The sequence below is a fragment of the Varroa jacobsoni genome, unplaced genomic scaffold (assembly GCF_002532875.2).
Source record: "Varroa jacobsoni isolate VJ856 unplaced genomic scaffold, vjacob_1.0 contig00045, whole genome shotgun sequence".
In the NCBI taxonomy this organism is placed as follows: Eukaryota; Metazoa; Arthropoda; class Arachnida; order Mesostigmata; family Varroidae; genus Varroa; species Varroa jacobsoni.
In genome coordinates this window covers 25,755-45,818 of record NW_019214399.1, presented here as the reverse complement: position 1 = coordinate 45,818, position 20,064 = coordinate 25,755, and the positions used below count along the sequence as shown (strand labels likewise).

Here is a 20,064-nt window from a genome sequence, read left to right as displayed (position 1 = left end):
ACGAACTACTGTTCACACAACCGCAGACGCAGGCTCTCAGACGTACGAAGTTTGCTCCGTTACCTCCTGCGTTTCTTTTCCGTGCCTCTATTTTCAACTCCCCTTAAGAATATACGAAAAAAGTGAATGTTATTCGAAAGGCATACATCAGCTGGCACTGAGTATTGGTTTAAACAAGGCGGAATATTTAACAGTGGATGTATTTTGAAGTCTTTTGACCAAAGATAGCAACGAACGTATTAGAAAATCAACATCGAATTGTAGCAGTCGGGTAAGGTTGTTTCGAGACGTGACGTGTTTGCAAAAGCATTGGAGTTTATCAGAGGCGCCGGCCGCGAATGAGGCCACGTGCTGGTACCGTCCATCCGGTGGTGATACTTTTCTAGACGTTAAAGGTGTCGCGTATTTTTATTTTATGGTACTGTACTAGGTAACTCAACGGAAGTAAGAACGTCAAAGCGATTTTACCGACATGCTTGATTAAGCTAATACCGCCTAACCTGTCTATGATGCCTAAAGTGCGCTGACGCAATATCCTAGGAACAAATGCGGTGCACATATCGCTTTTTGATGAAAATACGAACTCAATGTAAGTTAAACGTTTTTGATAAGTTAAACTTCGAATTTAACTTGCGGAAGATATCAATCATTTTTAGCGTTTGTCACTAATTTTTCCGAATTACGGTATTTAACAGCTATACTCATGCTCGATTAACTTGAACAAGGAGTATAGATTTTTTTTTACTACGATACATACTTTTTTTAACATAAAAAAGTCTTACTTGTAAAAAATATCTCTAACTTCAATTTAACAAAATATTAAATATGCTATACACTTTTTTACGATTTTCCTCTATGTGATTGAGCTGAAAATAATGACCCAAATAACAAATACGAACAAAAGAGAAACTTTCGCTGAATAGAATTGACCCAGGTTAAGAAGCAAGCAAGAAGACCGTTTTCTGTAATTTCAGCATTTCTACAATCATTTAAAAAGTGCTCCATATTGACCATGCGTATTACACAATACATGCAAGCAAAAACCAACGGAACGGAGCGAACGTCCGAAGGTAATTAATTCGAAGAATAATCTCATATATATATTTACGCTTTACGTCATGCAAATTTGCGGTTTTATTAAGAATGATTTAGAGAAATTGTCCCTTGAATTTCGGTGAAACGAGCTTGAACATGACGAAGGCGTCTCTTGCAGGATTAAGGGCGTAGTACTTCGGCCAAACAACCATTCGCTTAAATCCGACACTTTCATAAACTCGAATCGCTCGAAGGTGTTCCGTCATGACGTGTAGATACACGAAATCCGCATTTGCTATCTAACAATAAGATTTTGTTGATTATCACGAATGCTGTTTTTGCTGTGTTGACAGGGCAAAAATAGGGCATTTAATCGACAAACCACTGATTATAGCTACCATCTTGCACGGCCTTCCTTTGGGCAGTTCCTTTCTCGGGCGTAGTGTTAGTTGATTGTATAAACACAAGTTAGCAAGGGCGACAGATTACGCATGGTACTTTGTGCTCTGACTTTGTACGCCATATGTATACTTGGTTATTAATTGTGGTTTTTATCTGTATATACTTCGACCACATCATGGTTGATTAACCGATATTTTGTTTGGTACTTTATGCGATACATAATAGGCGCAATAGTCATCCCAAAACTCGTATTGAAAGAGGGCAGGACGAAAAATTTGCCTGTCAAATTACCTAGAAGTTTTTCAACGCTAATAGTCTACCATCCTGCTGTGTTAGAAGATTTAGATATCTAGATCTTTTAGATAAGCTCATACACCTATGACTAGACGACGCGACCTTGTTTTGAATATCTAAAAAAAGGTTCTGTCTAAAGTTACACCAAGTAAACGTGTCAAAATCAGATCCTTTTCTCAACCCTGCGACCATGTTTCCCTCACCTGATTAAAGTGACTGACTAAGTGTTTACGAATTTCACGTTCGATACTACTAATATATATTTCCATGAAAGGCTGGCCCCCTCCAGCTCGAAACGAACCGTGTCCGCATCCGGGTTTGATCCTAGAACACCTCCATGTTACTTCTGCTAGTAGGCGAACACGTTACCTCTTCACTATGACGGAGTCCAGCTGAGCTTTTTGTACCTCATTCAATGTCGCGAGGCTATTGGATAAAGCTACCACTTGTTGCTATTACCGTAACACTCTTTGTATCCCAGCAATTTGTCGCCATTGCATCAAAGTAAACATTTCGGGATGTGCTATAGGTTACCACCTTTCGTCATATATTGAGCAACGACAAAGCGTTTCCGAGGAATCTTTTATAAGGTAGATATATGCATATACAGAAACAAAAGCAAGGGCGAAAGAGTAGACTTACGGTGGAAAACGACATGAGTTTTGAAATCGGGAAGAGGGATTCTCGTATAGGAAAAGGATCGGTTTTGAGTTAGCAGGAATACTATTTTGACGGCAAATTGGCTCTCATCACTTAATATTTTTCCTAGTATAAGCCTACTCTTGCCCTCGTACGTGTGACATGAATTATACAAACCGTTGGAGAGCTCTCTGGATCAATTACCAATTTTACTAATCGCGTGCCTATGCCAAGAGATTGAAACGACTTGTCTACGCCTACCAGCATTATACAAAAGCCCTTCTTTTGCTCTACCTGCAACTGAAAATGTTTATCTTGAATTTAGAAACTTTTGCTACATATGCTTATACATATGCATGTAAAAAATATACTCATATTCTATAAAATACATTTTGCTCAATTATTATTATACATGTAAAATGTTATTTTATTATAATCTAAATGCATTTTGCATCTAAAACGAAACCTATTTTTAGGTCTGGGGCCTTACATTCAAAAGACAAAACTTTATCGAACAACTACATAGCTGCGACCTTGCTCTTAAAATCTTCAATGGGAGAGTTTTGAGAAACGCAATAATGTAGATTTAGAGCGTTGGCCGGTAGTTTGGACTATTAGTAGTATCCTAACAGGGGTAACGAAACGTAAAATTTTCGCGAAAACTATTATGAATAATATGTTTAGATTAAATAAAACACTACGAGCAGTTGAAATGATCTCCTTGAGAATGGACGAGAATAGTAAACGCACCTGGGTTAATGCCCTGGGAACAAAGACTAGGTCAAAATCCCCCAAAATGAAGCCGACCAATTTTTCGTCCTCATTGAAAGCGCCGATAGCTGTACCCGTCGTAGAGTCGATAACTTTCTAAGAACATTAAGATAAAAAAGATAAGTTAAAAAAGTGGTGTAATTAACACCGTATCCATAAAACTTTTGAAATCTAGTAACGGAACATTCGATTCCTACTAAATAACAACGCTCTACAAATAATAAACAATGATAACAAGGATAAACTGCGTCCATTGGAAGGTACTGTAATTTACGTTCTTCATTGTTCAACATGGCTGTTTCCGATTTCCTATATTTTTCACCTTCTTCGATAGGTAAGTACAGTTGATAAAGCTTTAAAGCGATGTACTTGTATTGGCCAACCCTGTACTAGACATATTTTTTAGAAGCAGTACTCACCTTCAGAAAAAATCTTGGGTAGAAAAGGGGCAAGACGGAATTAGCTAGAACAAACGTGGCTTCCACGTCCGACGGACGGAGTCGTCGATAGGAAATTCTAACAGTAGCTTTTTCGAATGATTTTGGTGACGTTGAGTCCTCCGAATTTGATGATTCTTCCAACATAATTTCTACAAATGCAGAGGTAAGCGTCGTTTTCCGCCGCAGACAACTTAAACACCGTTAAATTGTTCTAATTAGCGAAATCAAAATTTGAACACAGGTGCGCTAGGATCGCCAGGATTTCTGCTAACCTGCAGACAGGGTAGTGTGCCATCTGCTTTCAATACCTTCATTTATTTATACAGCTCAGTTACTCTAAATACATGGAATATAGCTTTCTGGGATATAGGAATATTAAGCTCAGCCTGAAGCGCATCATAGCTTCCAACTTTGGGATTTTCGGGCACTGCTACGGAACCCATGAGATGCCCGCCCCTCGTAGCCACGCCACCTCCATATATCTTTCGGCATTGTTGACATATAACAATATTATATTTTTCTCATAGCAGACATCTCTTTGCTTGAAATGAGGCTCTTAATGATCGGACGTGTCAAGTCATGGCTGTCATTTACGGTACATAGTATCTACACGCTAAATTCTATACCATGGAATTAGGACTATAGGAAAGCATAACTTTCATTGGATAATCAATAAAGTTGTGTGCTGAGATGATAAATGCAGATGTAATACTACCTCAACGGAATCTTCCTAAGGAATCGTCTACACCAAACATCGACGATCAAAGGCTTTAAATAACTTTTGGGATAGGATCGATAAAATACCTTAAATAAAGCTGCGATTTACCTTCATTTTATGCGCGCTGATATTTGTTAATGTTGAGTGATATACGAACTTATTCCTAATTTTTTTCTTGCATACGAAGATAGCATAATTTGAAAACTTAAACGAGTAAAGGTTTAACAAAAAAAGATTCCGTTTAGCCGCAAATAAACGAATTTAGCACAGGTTAAACAATTTAATGCAACAACGTAACGTATATTGGTACTACCCTTGTAGGGTATCGATTTAGCACAGCTTTGAGCCTATTTCCCTTTGAGACAGACACTGGAAGCAATATACCGCACTGTGTATACAACCTTGCGTGTGAACTAGATAATAATGTTCAATATGTGATAAAACCGTCGTCGAGATAAAATGAAGTCCACTTTAACTTACCAAAATCTTTCAATCTGCTCTGCGCAAAACCGATCTGCCTAGTCGAACCCAAGTCTAGCTGTTGTCATCCAGTCTGTAACAAGGATCCCACTGTGCTGTACTTCCAATGTTCAGGGTTAAAATTTAGATTATCTTATTCGGTTTTTTTTTAATTACTATACATAGATGCTATATATTCTTACTACAGTTCTATAAATATATGAAACTATGAAATGAATATATGAAGGTAATTCTGTCAGCGTAATACTCAGTTACTACTTGGGGGTTAGGCAGATATGACCATACGGTGTCCTGCCTTGACACCTACTCTATTTCGATATATGAATTATCATCAGTGAAGCATATCGAAGATAAGCCCAAACGATTTTGCGTGTTTAACCTTTATTAGGGTGTGATCAGATGTTGTTTAAGTCGTTAGATGACTTTGCCATAAAGCACCCCGCAAGCCGAAAAAAGTAAGCCTTTAATTATCTAAAAGGACTTCAGCTAGACTATGGCCATTTGATCATATATAAGGCAACTTTCGACGATAAGAAACTGTTTGATTTGGCCGTTATGCGCTAAGGTCAACAGTGCGAGTTCACAGCCTATTCGAATACTGTGTGAGGACGAAAGGATGTACATGCCCTTTACATAAAATCCCCAGCTAGAAGAGTGTATTTAGTTTACATACTCCTCCGATCAGCTAAAAATGTACAACGCTCCAATGAACGTATAACCGTACATCATTCTGAGGTATTAACAGGCAGCCACATGACTAATCGACAATATTCAATGCCTAAAAGTACATCGAAAAATTATGCTCATATTTTTAGAGTGCACGGCATGCGAAGCTCGGTCGTCCTCTTGTGGGACTACTTTGTTTTCTACGTAATGGAATCTCTTATCTGATTTTGCCGTAGCTGCAGACGCACGACTGTCTTCAAAGCTTCAGAGTTTTACGCGTAACTAACCTTAACTAGCACTACTACCACATTTTCACACTATCCGTTAGTCGATCAACCGGCCCGAGTCAAAAACAGTGTCAGGCCAAGAAGCAGTTGTAGACTTGTTTATGTATTACGGTTAAGAAGATATGCGTAACAATGGCTAAGGGATTCACTGTGTTGGTTAGTTGGATATTGCTCTGTATCATTCCCGTGACGTATTCGTACAAGGGACGATTTTATACGTTGGTTACACCATCTGATAAGGACGCCTACACGAACACCCGGCCCAAGTATACAGTCTCCTACAACATCTGTTACTACATCTACTAGTCGAGATATTGACGTTATAGCCGAACATTCAATAGCACAGTCTGAACTCGAAGGAAATGACTCAGACCTTATTGAGGCTTTCGAGCACACTGAAATGCCGAATAAAGTTGACTCAGATGAGTAAACGGATGAGGAGAACCAGGTAAGATTACTAAAGTTTTTTGGATAAGTTCTTGGCTTTGCGAACAAAACTTTTATTGTCAATATTGATTAGAATGAAAAGTGTTATTTAAGAAATTTAGTCATATACGGGCAAGTGTTATGACAAATATTTACTATGAAACGGATGCTATAATTACGTAAGTATTATGTAAATAAATGCGTCTGATACATGGGGTCCAGGAGTGTTTTGCTCTACTCAGCTGCACAGAAAGGACGTCAGACTATCACTGGACCGTCCTACGGAACCAACGTGCCTTTTTGTTTTTCGTTTAATTAACAGCTGCTTGTTCAGTGACTTAAATTAAGCTCACATTTGACTGGAACTGCAATTAGGGAATAGTGCCATTGGGTGCTTGAAAGCCCCAACGGGTTTGGCCGTCTAGCCGTTGTAGAGCCATACGTTACTTGGAAGCCCTAAAGGGTTTTGCTGTTTGGCCGTTATGATAGGGAATAGTGCCATCTGATATGAATTTGGCCATCTGGTTGTTGTGCCAAAGAAAAGAGACATATGGTGCTTGAAAGCTTCAAAGAGTTTGGCCGTCTGTCTGTGTAGTAAAGACAAAAAGCCATATGGTACTTGGAAGTTTCAAAGAGTTTGGCCGTCTGGCCGTTGGGATAGAGAATAGTACAATCTACTACACTAAAAACACCCTAATGTGTGTTCGAGAACATAGAGGCATTCACTACTGATATTTAACACGGTGAGGAACAACAGCCGGGTTACGGCTATGGGCATTTTTCAACTAACGTACAGGGAGGTTACCTATATTATTTAGTTCTTCCGCAGAAAAACTACATTGTGTAGACTGGCCTAGTAAGTGACGACAGTATTTTAATGAGACCCCCGCCAATAAACATCTTCTGAGGCTAATAACGATCTCAGTTTTTAATATAATAAGACTAATAAGGAATGAATGACGGCTACATTCATTAAGATATGAATCTAAAACCTAATGAATCACAGCTGTATCAATCAAGAGATTTTGTTCAGAAATAGTGTTTCTTGTTTCTGGTGTCTTCATTTTATCAAACTATAAGCCGAATATATATTTAAACAAACTGGCTTACAACCACTCTGACATGGCCGTAGATGTAGTAATATTTAATCTATTACAAGTCGGCTATGTTTATCGGTAAAGTATCCCCATATCGCGGCAGGTGTTCCTTAGCGTCTAGCCTTAGTCAACATTACGTTCTGCCGTCCATACCGCCTCGCGATTTTTTTGTACGCGCATCGAGCAGGATTCGAAAACCAACTAACAGATCGCACAACTTCCGTTATACGACGCAATCGCGGACGTCGACACCTCTCGTTTCTCTGACGGATGCTCTGTTTTCGTCGTAGTGCCCGTGAGTTTGGCCGTTTCTTCTTCTTAATAAGGTCCATATTCGCCTTTCTTTAGTGACGAATTTTGCAGATTCATTGCCCACTGAGTAAAAAGGGCCGTACTTTCACGAGCTGTCGCCCGTGTACTCCCGTGTCCTAAGCCGACTTCTTCTGTTTGTTGGACTAAGTCACCATACGACGACCAAATTTCTGTGTGACGTACCAAGACTTCGGCTGCTCGCGGAGTACCGACTCGTTTTTAATGGCGGTTCTTTTCTTTAAGCATTTAGGTTATGTGGCATGCTGATTTAACTCTTGCGGTCAACGGTTAATGTAAGTTAAAACGATCACAGCACCTCAAAAATTTCCTGTGTTTTAATACTGAACGACTTGTAAGCATACCAGTGGCGTGTTTTTTTCGGACTAGGCTAAACCACTCTCATTATGTAGATTTTATCGGAAGTTAATTACGCGAGAACCTTACATATTGTAATGACATCCAAAAGGTGTACTTCTGATGGAGAACGGTCGCTCGATATTTTTCTACTCTTCGAAATGACCCAAGAAGTAACAATGAAAATAAAGAAAAAAAATAGACCTGTCATCGACGTGACAAATTTGTGACGGAGTTATGTCCCCCTACATTTAGTTCCCCTATAGGTGAGCAACGAGGCACCTTCGCGTTTGGAAATATACGTGTCGGATATTGATCCTCAATGATCTGAGGCTATGCCTCTCTATGACTCGATAACGAACTATGGGTCGACCCACATTAGCGCCCAGAATCTGCGTTCATACAACTGCGACGCTATCCAACCAACGCACAACTATTCTTTCAGAGCTCTTCGATTTACCCGTAACGGATCCAGAGAACAGAGTAACTGACTTTAATTTATCATAACGAGATACACGTTTATCTAGCAATCCAAACTCGCAGCAAAATGGCCGATGAGGAAGAAGATAACTACCTCATAACGCGCCACCTTTATTCAGTGATGCTCCGACTGTAGTGAATCCTCAATGGGATAATAAATGCTCATTGATAGATTTATCATTCGAATCAATAGTCTCCAATTCAAGCCGACTCAAACTAAGACGCTAAGTACAAAGAATAGAATTGGTCTATTCTTCGTATGTTAGGGAGAAGTAAGTTAGTTTTAGGCCTCGATTCAACGCTCATATCTCTAACGCATTTCAGGCATAACTTGGAACACGCAAATAGCACAGACTTGTTTAAAAAAAAATAAATGCCGAAAATGAATGAGAATACAAATAGCTTGGAAATTTTTTTTTGCGTGCGCATAATTCAACTACTCGATAAACTGAAAATCCTAGTATTGAAAAAATTTGCTTTTTTTTTTTTTTACTATGTCAAAAATATTGGAACATTTGTATAATTTAATCTAGTTCCGGACTGTAAAAATCCGATTTGATATTCCTTAGTTAATTTTCTCCTCGGGTATATCTAATGATTTACCGGAGGTTGATTTATTATATTCACTGAATAAAAATGTGTACTGCTCTGTAGGTCAACTTGGCCATTCAAGTGACACACTTATCAACGCCTGTCACCGGAAATTCATTGGACAACTTATAGTTCCGCTCACGAAACTACCTCGATAACTATAGTATTGAATACTTAATTTAATACAAATTTAGTTTCGAGGAGTAATTATACTTGTTATCGGCGGATAATTGGTAATATGTGTTGAAGAAGTAAAAGGACAGTATACTAGAAAAATTCTAAAATAGTCGAAGAGCCACGATGAGATAGTACGCACTATAGCGGGTAGACGTAGCACAAACATGTCGAAACCAGTGAGACATATTCCTCCTGGTTTCAGTTAAACTTGCGCAACAGTATCCTTACCCGTGATCGGTAGGTGTGCCCAATGCAGAGGTATGAATCAGCTAGTGTCATCATTTATTAGTTAATCATAATCGAGCATTGTTGAGTAATGGGTCTGGAGCAAGTTTAACCCTTAATGACCTTGCCATGAATGCTAACTAGTCTCGGAAAGTTCAGTACACACATGCTAGCATTTGGATTGTATTTGTCTGATGTTTTCAGAAGGAGCACCGATTATATGATCGAAGTTAATATGTCCGATAAGAATACTCTGGGGCCTAAACCTATTTCCTTATTATTCAGCGATTGCGGTTAAACGATATCCTAGATTATCCACCTAAGCTATGGTAGAAATGTTGCTTCGGGCATCCTTAGTGCTACGTTGAAGTGAAAAGAGAGTAACGCTAGTGGTTCCCGTTCTGTTTTATGTAGCCACAACAGATATACAGAACGGTGTTACCAGAGAAGAGCCATTGCGGCGGTAATACCGAATAGATTGGTAATAAACGAAATAAGCACATCTCGCCAAGCTCTATCCAAGCTAGCAGTGATCCGTCGAAACAATTTAGATTAAAGAAACAAGCATCGACAGAATTCAGTGTAACTCCTACATTTCCATATGAGCCTGCAGGACGGAACTGCTGCGTTCGGACAATTATTACTTGGTTCACTTTTTGACATTGCTCCTATCTGCCTTTCTTACTTAGGGCCTTTTTATGTTTCGAATTCTTCGCCCAGTATAGCTGTTAGGCACAAGTTCACAACACAGCTGGCGCCCAGCATGAAGCGAAGTGTGCCTGTGCTCGGATTCAGAGGTAGGCCACAATACGTTTCTAGGATTAGCAGGCAAACGTCATCAGAGCGTAGTCCAAGTTTGCTTACCGACTATAATAATAAATGCCAACTTCACAACAGCCGTGAATAAGGCTGAAGTTGACAGAATAGCAGGTACTAAAGCAACCTCGCTGGAAACTGACCCGCAGTTGTGTCTGGAAGTTTACGTGACATGATGCCTCTGTCCTTTCAGAGTCAGCGTTCTTAAGTAGGTCAGCTGTAAACTATAGACCAGGTCCAGCATCGGCTGTACCTTCAGGATTGGTTCGGACACCTGAAAGACGAGACACTGTTAGAGAGTGAAGATCAACCCTATCGCCACTAGTCCTTGATTTACTGGTTCGGATCGACTTATTTACCGAACGCTAACCTCCATAACCTTACACCTCGATTAATCCACCCCTCGACCGATAGTGGTCGTGGAAAATGAAATCGTAGTTATCACTGCAAAGGACGTCGGTGACGATCCAACTTCAGCAACACAACTAATCGGACCAAACAATACGCGCTGGCCCAAAATAAGCGTTATCCCATGGTAAAAGCGAATAGTAACGTCGTAAAAGTTGTAGCTTTCATACATTGAGTCCACCCGTTCTAGAACAACGAAAATGGTGGTCAATTTGATTGAAAATTGACAAATTACTTTATAAAATTGGTCTGTATGTGAGAAAAAGCCCAGGAAATGCCGGAAGCTGCAACCGTGTTACCGATCGATAAATGAACCCAACACAAATTCTGCGCTGCTATGCAGAAACGTTTTAAAACGGCCTGTTCCGTTCCTGCAACGATTCTCAATTTCTCGTTTCAGGCACTGTAAAAGCAACCCCTATGGTCATCCATCCAACATCTATTTATGAGGCATATTTATGCGAGCTGTTTTTTACGTTTTACGCAAAGCACATATGTTATGCTATTTAGACTAAGGGGTGCGCTAAGAAATATCGATCGCCGCCGTAGATCGAGTGGGTTACTAACGATTAGTACAGGACAATCCTCGATCAAATGGTTCCATTTTCGAAGGCCACGTTTTCAGAGATAAACTATAGAATACTGAATGACGCTATAACAGCCCTCACGTATATTCCAGCCTAATTATGCAATGGTTATGAAAAAAAGATCTACACACGTGTAGATAATTTCTATATATATATTTATATCTATATATATATTTCACGTATAGAAAGTTTGTATGATCTACTTAACGTCGTTCTCGATCTGCAGTCATAAAAACCTCTGAGCGTAGTGGGGAAAAAAAGTTTTAAGATCGAACATTACTTGAATGTAACATTATAAGCAATAATCCCAACGTAGGGTTAGGCAGCCCAGCGTCTAATACTTAAGGCATACATAAGGCACCTAAAACCTTCAGGGAATCTTTAACAAGATTTATATAAGTGTGTGTACATATTTTCGAGATGTCAAAAACAAACACTACGCAAAACGGATACTGTGTATCTACGAAGATTAGCTCAGCAACGATAGTAGCGGCCATACGATCAAAATATAAGAGGCGATTTAGAGCCGTCCTTAAAACGGAGCATCTATTAGCATCCTACTAACGTATTCGAAAATAAAAAGGACATTTGGACGTTTCGAAGATGGAGCCCATATTATTAAAGTGCAATTGATTTATACACAGCTCTATTGTAAATGGCAATATCATATATCTAACTATCAAAGGAAGTTATCTACCGGTCTGGAGACATTAACTCAGACTTCAAGTCTGGGACTTGACAATTTATTTTAAGTATCGCAACGATTGTTTTACTATTGAATAATTAAATGTTCATTTATTTGTCAATGATTCTAGCAAATCCTATAGGCACGAACATGTCACATGGGGTCGTGTTAGCTGATGCCGGATATGACCCAGAAGCGAACTAGAATAGAAACTGATAATCGATCTACAGTGCGGCTAGTCAAACAAACACAAACAGCAATACATTCTTCTGTATGTGATGTTAATTTTGTCAGAGATAATTTTTTCATTCAAGGCGATCTCTCATTTCAGTTTAATAAAAGCGTCAATTTTCTATGTTTGTGTTTTGTCATAAATCAAATTCCTTATTAATATCAGTTTAGTAACATCGACAGCAAACGCTTTGACTACATGCAGAAACATGACTGAAACTTGATTCAGTAAAAGGTTTTCGTTGAAGCTGACGCAGAAGTCATCAGATCGCCTCGTCGTACCTTTTTCGCCCGACGTGTTCCCTATTGCCTTTATTGAGCTGTTTTGCTTAAAAGTACTAATTCATTTGGGTCCAGAAAGAAAAAAAAACTCTGGATTGGTGGAGGGCTTCGCAAAGTGGTATTGACAATGCTGGGCCGACTAAGCGAATGCAAACGGATCCCCAGTAGAAAACTTTGCTTTATTCAATGTACAACCCGGACACCACTCTATCTGGGAATTACCTGTTTTGGTCAATGTGGTATTACCAGGAAGAAAAACATTGTCGATCAGAAGCCGAATGGCTCCACAAATAGATCGTTCTCAAGGACAAAACCCTTTTCCTTTGCACAACACGTCGGCTTTTAAAAAGATGGGTGAAAGTCGTAAAAGGCGAGAGACACTAAGATGTGTTCACTCGCTCGAAAGTAACTGTGAATTAAAGTCCCTAAAAATAACGGAAACTTTTAACCCAACTTAACAACGTATGCTCCACGATCCTTTCTTTCGAGGCTTTCTTTGCATTTAAATAAACGGTGAGTGCTAAAGGTAAGCTTGAGCTGGGCTTAGCCTTATTATCCGCATACCAGGCTGTTCTAGTTGAGGTGAAATAAAACATCGCCTAAAAAGTCCCGGAAGTCTATCAGACAGACCATTGAAGACCATACTGCGATTTGTATGATCTTCCATCGTTTTCCACGTAGCGGATGTACCTGTCCGCCATAAGAGGTTTAAAGCAATTATGGATCAACCAAGCAAAACAGTTTGTGTTATATATAACTAAAAGTAAAGGTTCCTTATTCCTTTCTATTGATGTTATTAATGTGACATTATGCATACTCGCAATAAATTTACTAATTTTAGTTAAATTAGATATAATCTTGGTGGAATTTTCTTGCATAGAACGACAGAAAATTTTTGGATTCCAACGGCTATAGTAGACGGGACGCTGTTTTATATATCAGAGACAAAAACTTGTGCAAAGCATTAAAAAAATCTTCTAAATATGTTCGAGACTGACCTAACATTTATAATATTAAAGCTCACTTTGTATCAACTTTTTCACGATTCGTTGTTAATTAACCGATTTCAAGTTCACTGTCAAGTTCGTTCCGATATTTATCTTAGTACAATGAAATGTTATTTAGAGAAAAAGAAACAAGCCAGTCTATAAGCTAATCCTAAAGACCGTTCGTTCCCAGTTGACGTTTCTTTTATATCTGTTAAAACTTAACAAAGGGTTGGCATTGTCGGGAAACATATTTTAAGTAAGGTTTTCTGGAAATAAGCTTAATCACTCCTTCAGCTTCCGTGTGGGTATATTCGTATTTGTAGCAGTGCTGATAAGAAAGTTCAATCAAGCAATGGCTGGTTTCTATACCCTTCTCGAATTCAGTTCACCGGCTAGAGCAACTTAAGCGGCGGGAACTCTTAACTGGCTCATTTGAAGCCAGTTTCCCTTTCTAGCTATTACGTAGGTGTTGTTGTAGAAAGTGTCATCTAAGCAAAGTAAACTTTAAGATACAAGGCCTAATCGTCAGGACGTGGAAGAATTGTAACGGTTTCATTGGGAAACACAGTTTTTCATTGACTTTAGCAAATTCGAAGGCTGAACAAGAGTCTGATCATTGTAGTAAGCGGATACGGCTACTATATTATTCAGCAGTTTATCTTAGAGATCACGTAAAATTGCTTGCTTTTGTCAAGGTCGAAATCTGAAATGTTAATTTCCAATGTTTTCTGCACAAAAGCCGTAAGCACACATATGTAAACCTTTACAGCGCCTTGCCACTTATCAGGTATCAGGTGCTTTTATGGGCACTCAACCATGTTTCACGCAATACCTAAATCAAATTCAACTTCAGAAATTTCGCAAGCTTCGTCTCGAACTGACAGTAATGATATTGGCAGCGGACGAAATTCTGCAAACCATCATACTACTGTATCTAAGCCATACGGAACCGTCGAGTTCACCCGTGACGACATTTCATTACAACGAATCTCTGATCCTGCATTTGAAACATATCCAAATCCAAACATAGCAAGCACTATAGATACGGGTCCTGTTGCCTTTGGAGCAAACCCGCAGATACGATGAGGTTCCGGTTCCTGAAGACAGAAATACAGGATCGATGGATACAGAGGACACCCACGTTAGGCAACGTGCCCCGGATAACGAACCCGCAATCCCAGGAGTGCGTTCGATTTCCAACTCTAACAGCACCGGCAGAGAATTTTTTAATCCAACCGTACGTCCTCGACCCGCGACGGATAGAAATGATGAACTCTATTTAACTGAAAGCTATGTTTCCAGGATGCAGCCATCAGACTTCAATTCATTGGATCAACAAGGATGGCAAGATGGAAGACGTGATGATGCTCAGAAAGATCGTCCCGAAGATCACGATGAAGATCGCAAAAGAGAAACCTCACGAGAGCAGCAATCTGCACAGATAGGCTATTGTTATGAGATCAGGAAGGGTTTCTAATGTACGTTTAATCTGCCATTTCTATCCGATCGATAATACGATATGTAAATACAAGCAGAAAGTCGATACAAAAGCCTATGATGAATCAAGTCCTCCTAAACACTACCGGTTAGGAGCTACCGTGTGCGCTGTATATTGGTTTTCAGAGCTGAAAATATGTTCAGAAGTCCTTGATCCGAGTGAGCCATAAACCGAGATAGGAACATCTAGATAGCTTCAGATCCATGTGACACGTTCGTCAGAATAACTCTCAACATATATATTATTATAGCTTTTACTGTCACCGTTTATCCCGTGAATAATGAACATATATAAGCGCATACGTAGCGCTCAATATAAACTTATGGTAAGATCAGAGGTGGGTGATGAGTAGGTTAGCAATTATTCGCAAGAACAAACACACTGAGAACGTATAGTTCTCAAATAAAAGCGACAGCAATTGGTAAGTTACCTTAGCACTGGTTTTATCTATTTTCGCGTAGTGAAATAGATACAATTGGTCCATTACGAATACGTTTAAGCGAAGCGCGCTGTATCAATTAGGATGGTGCATTTTAGCCTGGGCTAGCATGGCTGTCGTGTTTTGAAGCGCGAGGCTGCAATAGCTAGCTGTTACTACGTCCGAGAGATCACGTCACCTTCTTAGGAAACAGGCGGATAAGTTGTCTCTCACAATATTGCCTTTTTTTTTTCTGCAAGTACTTAGGTACTTAGATTGCAGCGTTAAAAAAAGCTCCGAGGAAGTTCTCTCTAAAGATCACTTAAAACCTCCTCTCCTAAACTCACTTAAAACCTACTCTGTTTAAAGATAGCTTTTTCTAGACATCTTACTTGCTTGTTACCTGTTGCCTGTTAACTTCGAAACACATGTCACTATCTAAATACATACAGTTTAATGTGTACTCTATACATATGCATTAAAGAACGTAGCAGCTATCGTTCTTACCCGATAGATTCCATGGACTATTATAGTTCGTACTTAACGTGCAGTTATCCAAGAATAAAAATTGTGGATAAGTGAATAGTTATCTGTCACTCGCACCTTATATTTATATATATATAGACATATATTCGGTTTTATTTCATATAGCCTCCCCGCGATCAAGTGGGCCAGTTAGGCTCACCTTGGCAAGGAAGACATTATCCTGATTCTTCAGGAAACTCTTCTCCAGCTTTAGGAGCTGCAACAGTGATGGAACACTGGATGCGTTTCCTGCTATACCTTGCCATCTCTGCCGTCCTGAACTATACCTTGATCGGCCTGTTTTGACTATTCTAATTACTTTAGCAGGCAGGATATTTGCATATTGAAAATTCAAATAAACGAAACTTATTCTAAATGTTTGCTATAAGTAAATTGTGATTCATGAAGAACGTCATTGTAGCCGGATTTTTTTTAATCTCTTGTAGATATATGTATCTTGTACATATATGCGCTTTTTTATTCAATCATATCTGTCGTGACATGATATTTTATTATGACGGTTTATTTTCTAAGGCGGTAATAAATGATAAAATGTTACGCTTGCTATATTAAATAAAAATTATTTCATAAGTTAGCTGCTATTTGATTTTAGTTTAAATCAAATATTATCCCTTTTCATACGGCGGCATCTCTATTTTGAACCATCATCCAAACAATAGATTAGCACCGCATCCGCCTAGGCCTAAAAGAAACTGCCACAGTAAGCCATGTCTGCATCGATTCATATTTTAAAAAAATAGTTTCATTTTTTTAAAAATTAATTTTTTAAAAATTAAAAAAATAAAAAATAATTTAATCAATTTAGCGTGATTATAACATTTTAGATTACAATGAATCGATGTAGCCCTCAGGCCGGAAATCGCCTTAACATCACCTATTCCACAACGATAGACAGAATTCGTATACAGGTGACTCTGCCATAGCACACCATAATAGTTAAAAGATTGCTCTTTCTCGATCACTTAGGCCATGACGTAAATCAAGCAGTGTTTTTTTGCTTCCTTTGCCTAAATGGCGCCGAATCCAGCAGAAAAACGGACCTTTACGGGTCCTTCAGCAGCCAAACTCCAATCTAGGCCTGCCATCTTGCGTTTGAACTTTTGCCTTAAAGGCTCAAATTTTCATCGCCTATGTCGCAGCGTGGCGGCCTATTGAACTAGAGTTAAAGTAAAAAACAGTCATTAGTTTCATTCAGACGACCATTCCCCAATGCCTATTGCTGCGTAGAATTCATAATAATGGAGATTTTACTTAGAGTCAAGGTATATATGTGTGCAGAGCAAAGCAAAGTCACTTGGCATGTTAAGAGCTCCCTTTTTACATCTTTACAATACATATGTACGTACACTGTGTATATATACAATATATAATACATCCCTCAAGGGGCGTTCGTCCTATTCCGCATATAAGCAGATGAACTTCAGTTTCACTTAAATGCGTCTATGTGCGAGGTAAACTCTGCTACAAAAGCTCCGCTATAAGAGCGGAGCTTTTATAGCAGTTTATCAACTATTTCAAGCTTCTAATAGAACAATGAGAGCTGGTAAGAAACGATTCGTAGCACGTAACGATTGAGCACGTAGCTACAAGCCCGCCAATAGCGACTGATTTGTTTGAGAATTTTGTTCCAGAGGTTTGAGAATTTTTTCCTGAGGCTCATATATTTTAGACCTGTGTCTAGTGTCATTAAATACCTACTTGTTAACGCTAACCTTTTTAATGATCAGTCAGGTTGATCAGGCATGATTACGACCGGTAACCAGGAGGCGCCGGTAGGTTTAGTATTAATGAATGCATACAACCTGTGCGTACCGCTGCATTTGGCATAGATCCTTATGCTTGAGTGATTACGCCTGCAATATCGAACAATTGAGAGCTTTTAACAGACAAGAAAATGTTTCAATAAAGCATTTTGATCAATAGGTCCTTTATGTAGTCGTTGACGTAGGTCAGCTATGGCAATTCTGTGCTGATGTTAATTTGCAACCATATGAAAAGAAGACGGACTTATTTTGAAAGTAGCGTTTCATCTGGATAGTTTAATCAGTATAGGTCTGAAGCATTTTGATTAGTCAGTAAAAGGTACGGAAGAGCCTTTTTTGATAGTTTAACTCGCTTGTCAGCTGCTCGATCTATCTACGTTCCCTAAACAAATTTCACTTGCGTAAAGTTGATTAAATGTCTCATTTATGCCAGCCTGAATTGGACAGTCGTCACAAAAATCGTTCCGGTTCGAATTTTAGTTCAGCTGAATAACTCAGAAGCTTTCCTTTTTGTAAAAGGTAAATAAACAGCTGGCCCTATAATAGCGCGTAGCACGGGCTTATGCCTTGGTCGCCTATAGATCACGCTTCATGCATAGAGACTTACAGGAGTGGAAAGTATCGTATTCGGTCAAAAATATCGGTATACTATATGAAAGCAGCTTCTATAGATATCTGTTCCTTCCATGGCAAATGATCTAAAGAGTCCTAACAACTATTTCGAGTCCAATATTATTATTGAACCCTGCTTTAGATCGTTGGTCCTGTCGGCGAGCTCCAGTGATGTGTCTACGTCTAGTTCCATGTTCCTGCGGGTACTATCATGTTATCGTTAGGACATCTTTAAGGTAGCAGTTGGTTAAAAGTGGCCCAAGTCATATATGATTACAGGTATGATATTTAAATTGTAAGTAGACAGCTATTAATACTAGAAGACCTAAGTAGCTGTATGTCCACCTTCAGCGCTGATTCGGACGCATTCCAGAAAGAACCTTTTTTTTGTTTGACTCGTTGGCATAATCTACGCACAGTCCTATAGTCAAATACGTTGTGTCCTTCACTGGTCTAAAATATCGCGCCGCGATACAGACAAAATCATGCAGACAATTAGGTATAACTACAAAAATACAATATGGCCCGCTTTAGAAAACAACTTAGCGGTTATTTCCTTATTCTCAGGTTGTTTTTTCTTTGATTGCCGTGTTTACTACGGCTTGGCAAGGCTGGTCGTAAATGGAACGGCAATCAAAGAAACACAACTCAATGAACGACGGAGTAGTTTGTGGCATGACTATTCTACGATGTATTAAATGCTGGGGACTTTTTTTTCCAGGCTAATGTAACACTGCATTGCGTAAACACAAACTAGCTCTATTTGAGAACTAGATAGCTTCTTAGAACAAATATCTCTAGAAAACCATAAAGATCGGAATTCATACTAGTCGTTAGTACAACTTAACTAAACTCATACCATTTTGTAAATCGTCAAAAAAAAAACAAATTAATTGCATCATTATCGAAAGTACGAAGTATGAAATCTGGATGGAATTTTTTTTTTTTTTTTTTTTTTTTATGAAATCGATTCAGTGTATGCCAAACATTCATTTCTATTTCTATTTAGACGCTCATCGCTCAGCACCTAATACATAATTCGAATATTTTTTGTCGTAACGTTTTTCTCCAGAAGTCACAAATTTTGCAGTAACCCGCAGTAGGGTTAAAAGGATCAAGTGGCACCCTAGGGGCGTAAGAAACTGGGTCCCAATGGAACCTACTAGAATGGCATAGACTTTGTCGGGCGTCTAGCTTTGTTTTGCACGTATGATCACTAGCAGGTACATGTGTGTCCTAACTGGTTATTCAATCTACATACACACCATGGAACAGCTATAGACCTTGTTTTTCGTGTCCTCGAGGAAGACAGTGAGAGACACGGTTCGTCAATCTATTCAACATCGGTGGCTGTGGTCGTCAAAATTACATACCGGCTGCATGTGTTTCTGTCTTTGCACGTATTAGATAAATACGCGCTAATGTATCTAGAGTTTTAGACTCCCCATTCTAGCACATCAATTCGTCTTGTCGTTCCCTGGTCACGGCCTATAATCTAGCTTCACCAAATATCTGATAGTAACGTACAGCGCTAGCCGCCACTGTATATCTTGTGCGTTTTCTAGTAGCGTTACGCCTCTGACCATTATCTAGTTAAGCTCCTCAGCAGACAGCAACGCTGATATTCTGAACCTGTTACCGGTACTCGTACTGGCAGAGAAATTCAGACTCGCAGAGGTCCCGCAAATAACATTGCTACATAGAGCTGCCACTCAACGAAGCTCGAGTTAGTCCTAACGTTGGCGCTGTGTCCTGAAAAAAGAAGAGAGCTCTTTCTCCACAAGCGTCTCTCAGCACAGAATACGTCACAAGCATCTAGTACTAGTAACCGTTCG

At 39.2% G+C, this 20,064-nt stretch overlaps 1 protein-coding gene across 5 annotated transcripts in view; it reads right to left on the bottom strand.

Moving 5' to 3' along the window:
- Positions 1 to 1,103: 1,103 nt before the first annotated feature.
- LOC111270647 (N-alpha-acetyltransferase 50) overlaps positions 1,104 to 20,064 on the bottom strand; it is a 29,287-nt gene continuing 10,326 nt past the window's right edge. The window contains exons 1-6 of one of the 5 annotated variants that reach the window (XM_022850992.2): positions 19,603 to 19,962; positions 17,567 to 17,707; positions 3,561 to 3,771; positions 3,121 to 3,237; positions 2,548 to 2,670; positions 1,104 to 1,334 (exon numbers count right to left, since the gene is read on the bottom strand). In XM_022850992.2, coding sequence (XP_022706727.1) covers positions 1,149 to 1,334; positions 2,548 to 2,670; positions 3,121 to 3,237; positions 3,561 to 3,725 — 591 coding nt within the window. In that variant the 5' untranslated portion in view covers positions 3,726 to 3,771; positions 17,567 to 17,707; positions 19,603 to 19,962 and the 3' untranslated portion in view covers positions 1,104 to 1,148. Of the gene's footprint in view, positions 1,335 to 2,547; positions 2,671 to 3,120; positions 3,238 to 3,560; positions 3,920 to 17,566; positions 17,708 to 19,602; positions 19,963 to 20,064 lie in introns of those variants that run through there. The other 4 variants (XM_022850995.2, XM_022850996.2, XM_022850991.2 and 1 more) reach the window with 4 other exon arrangements.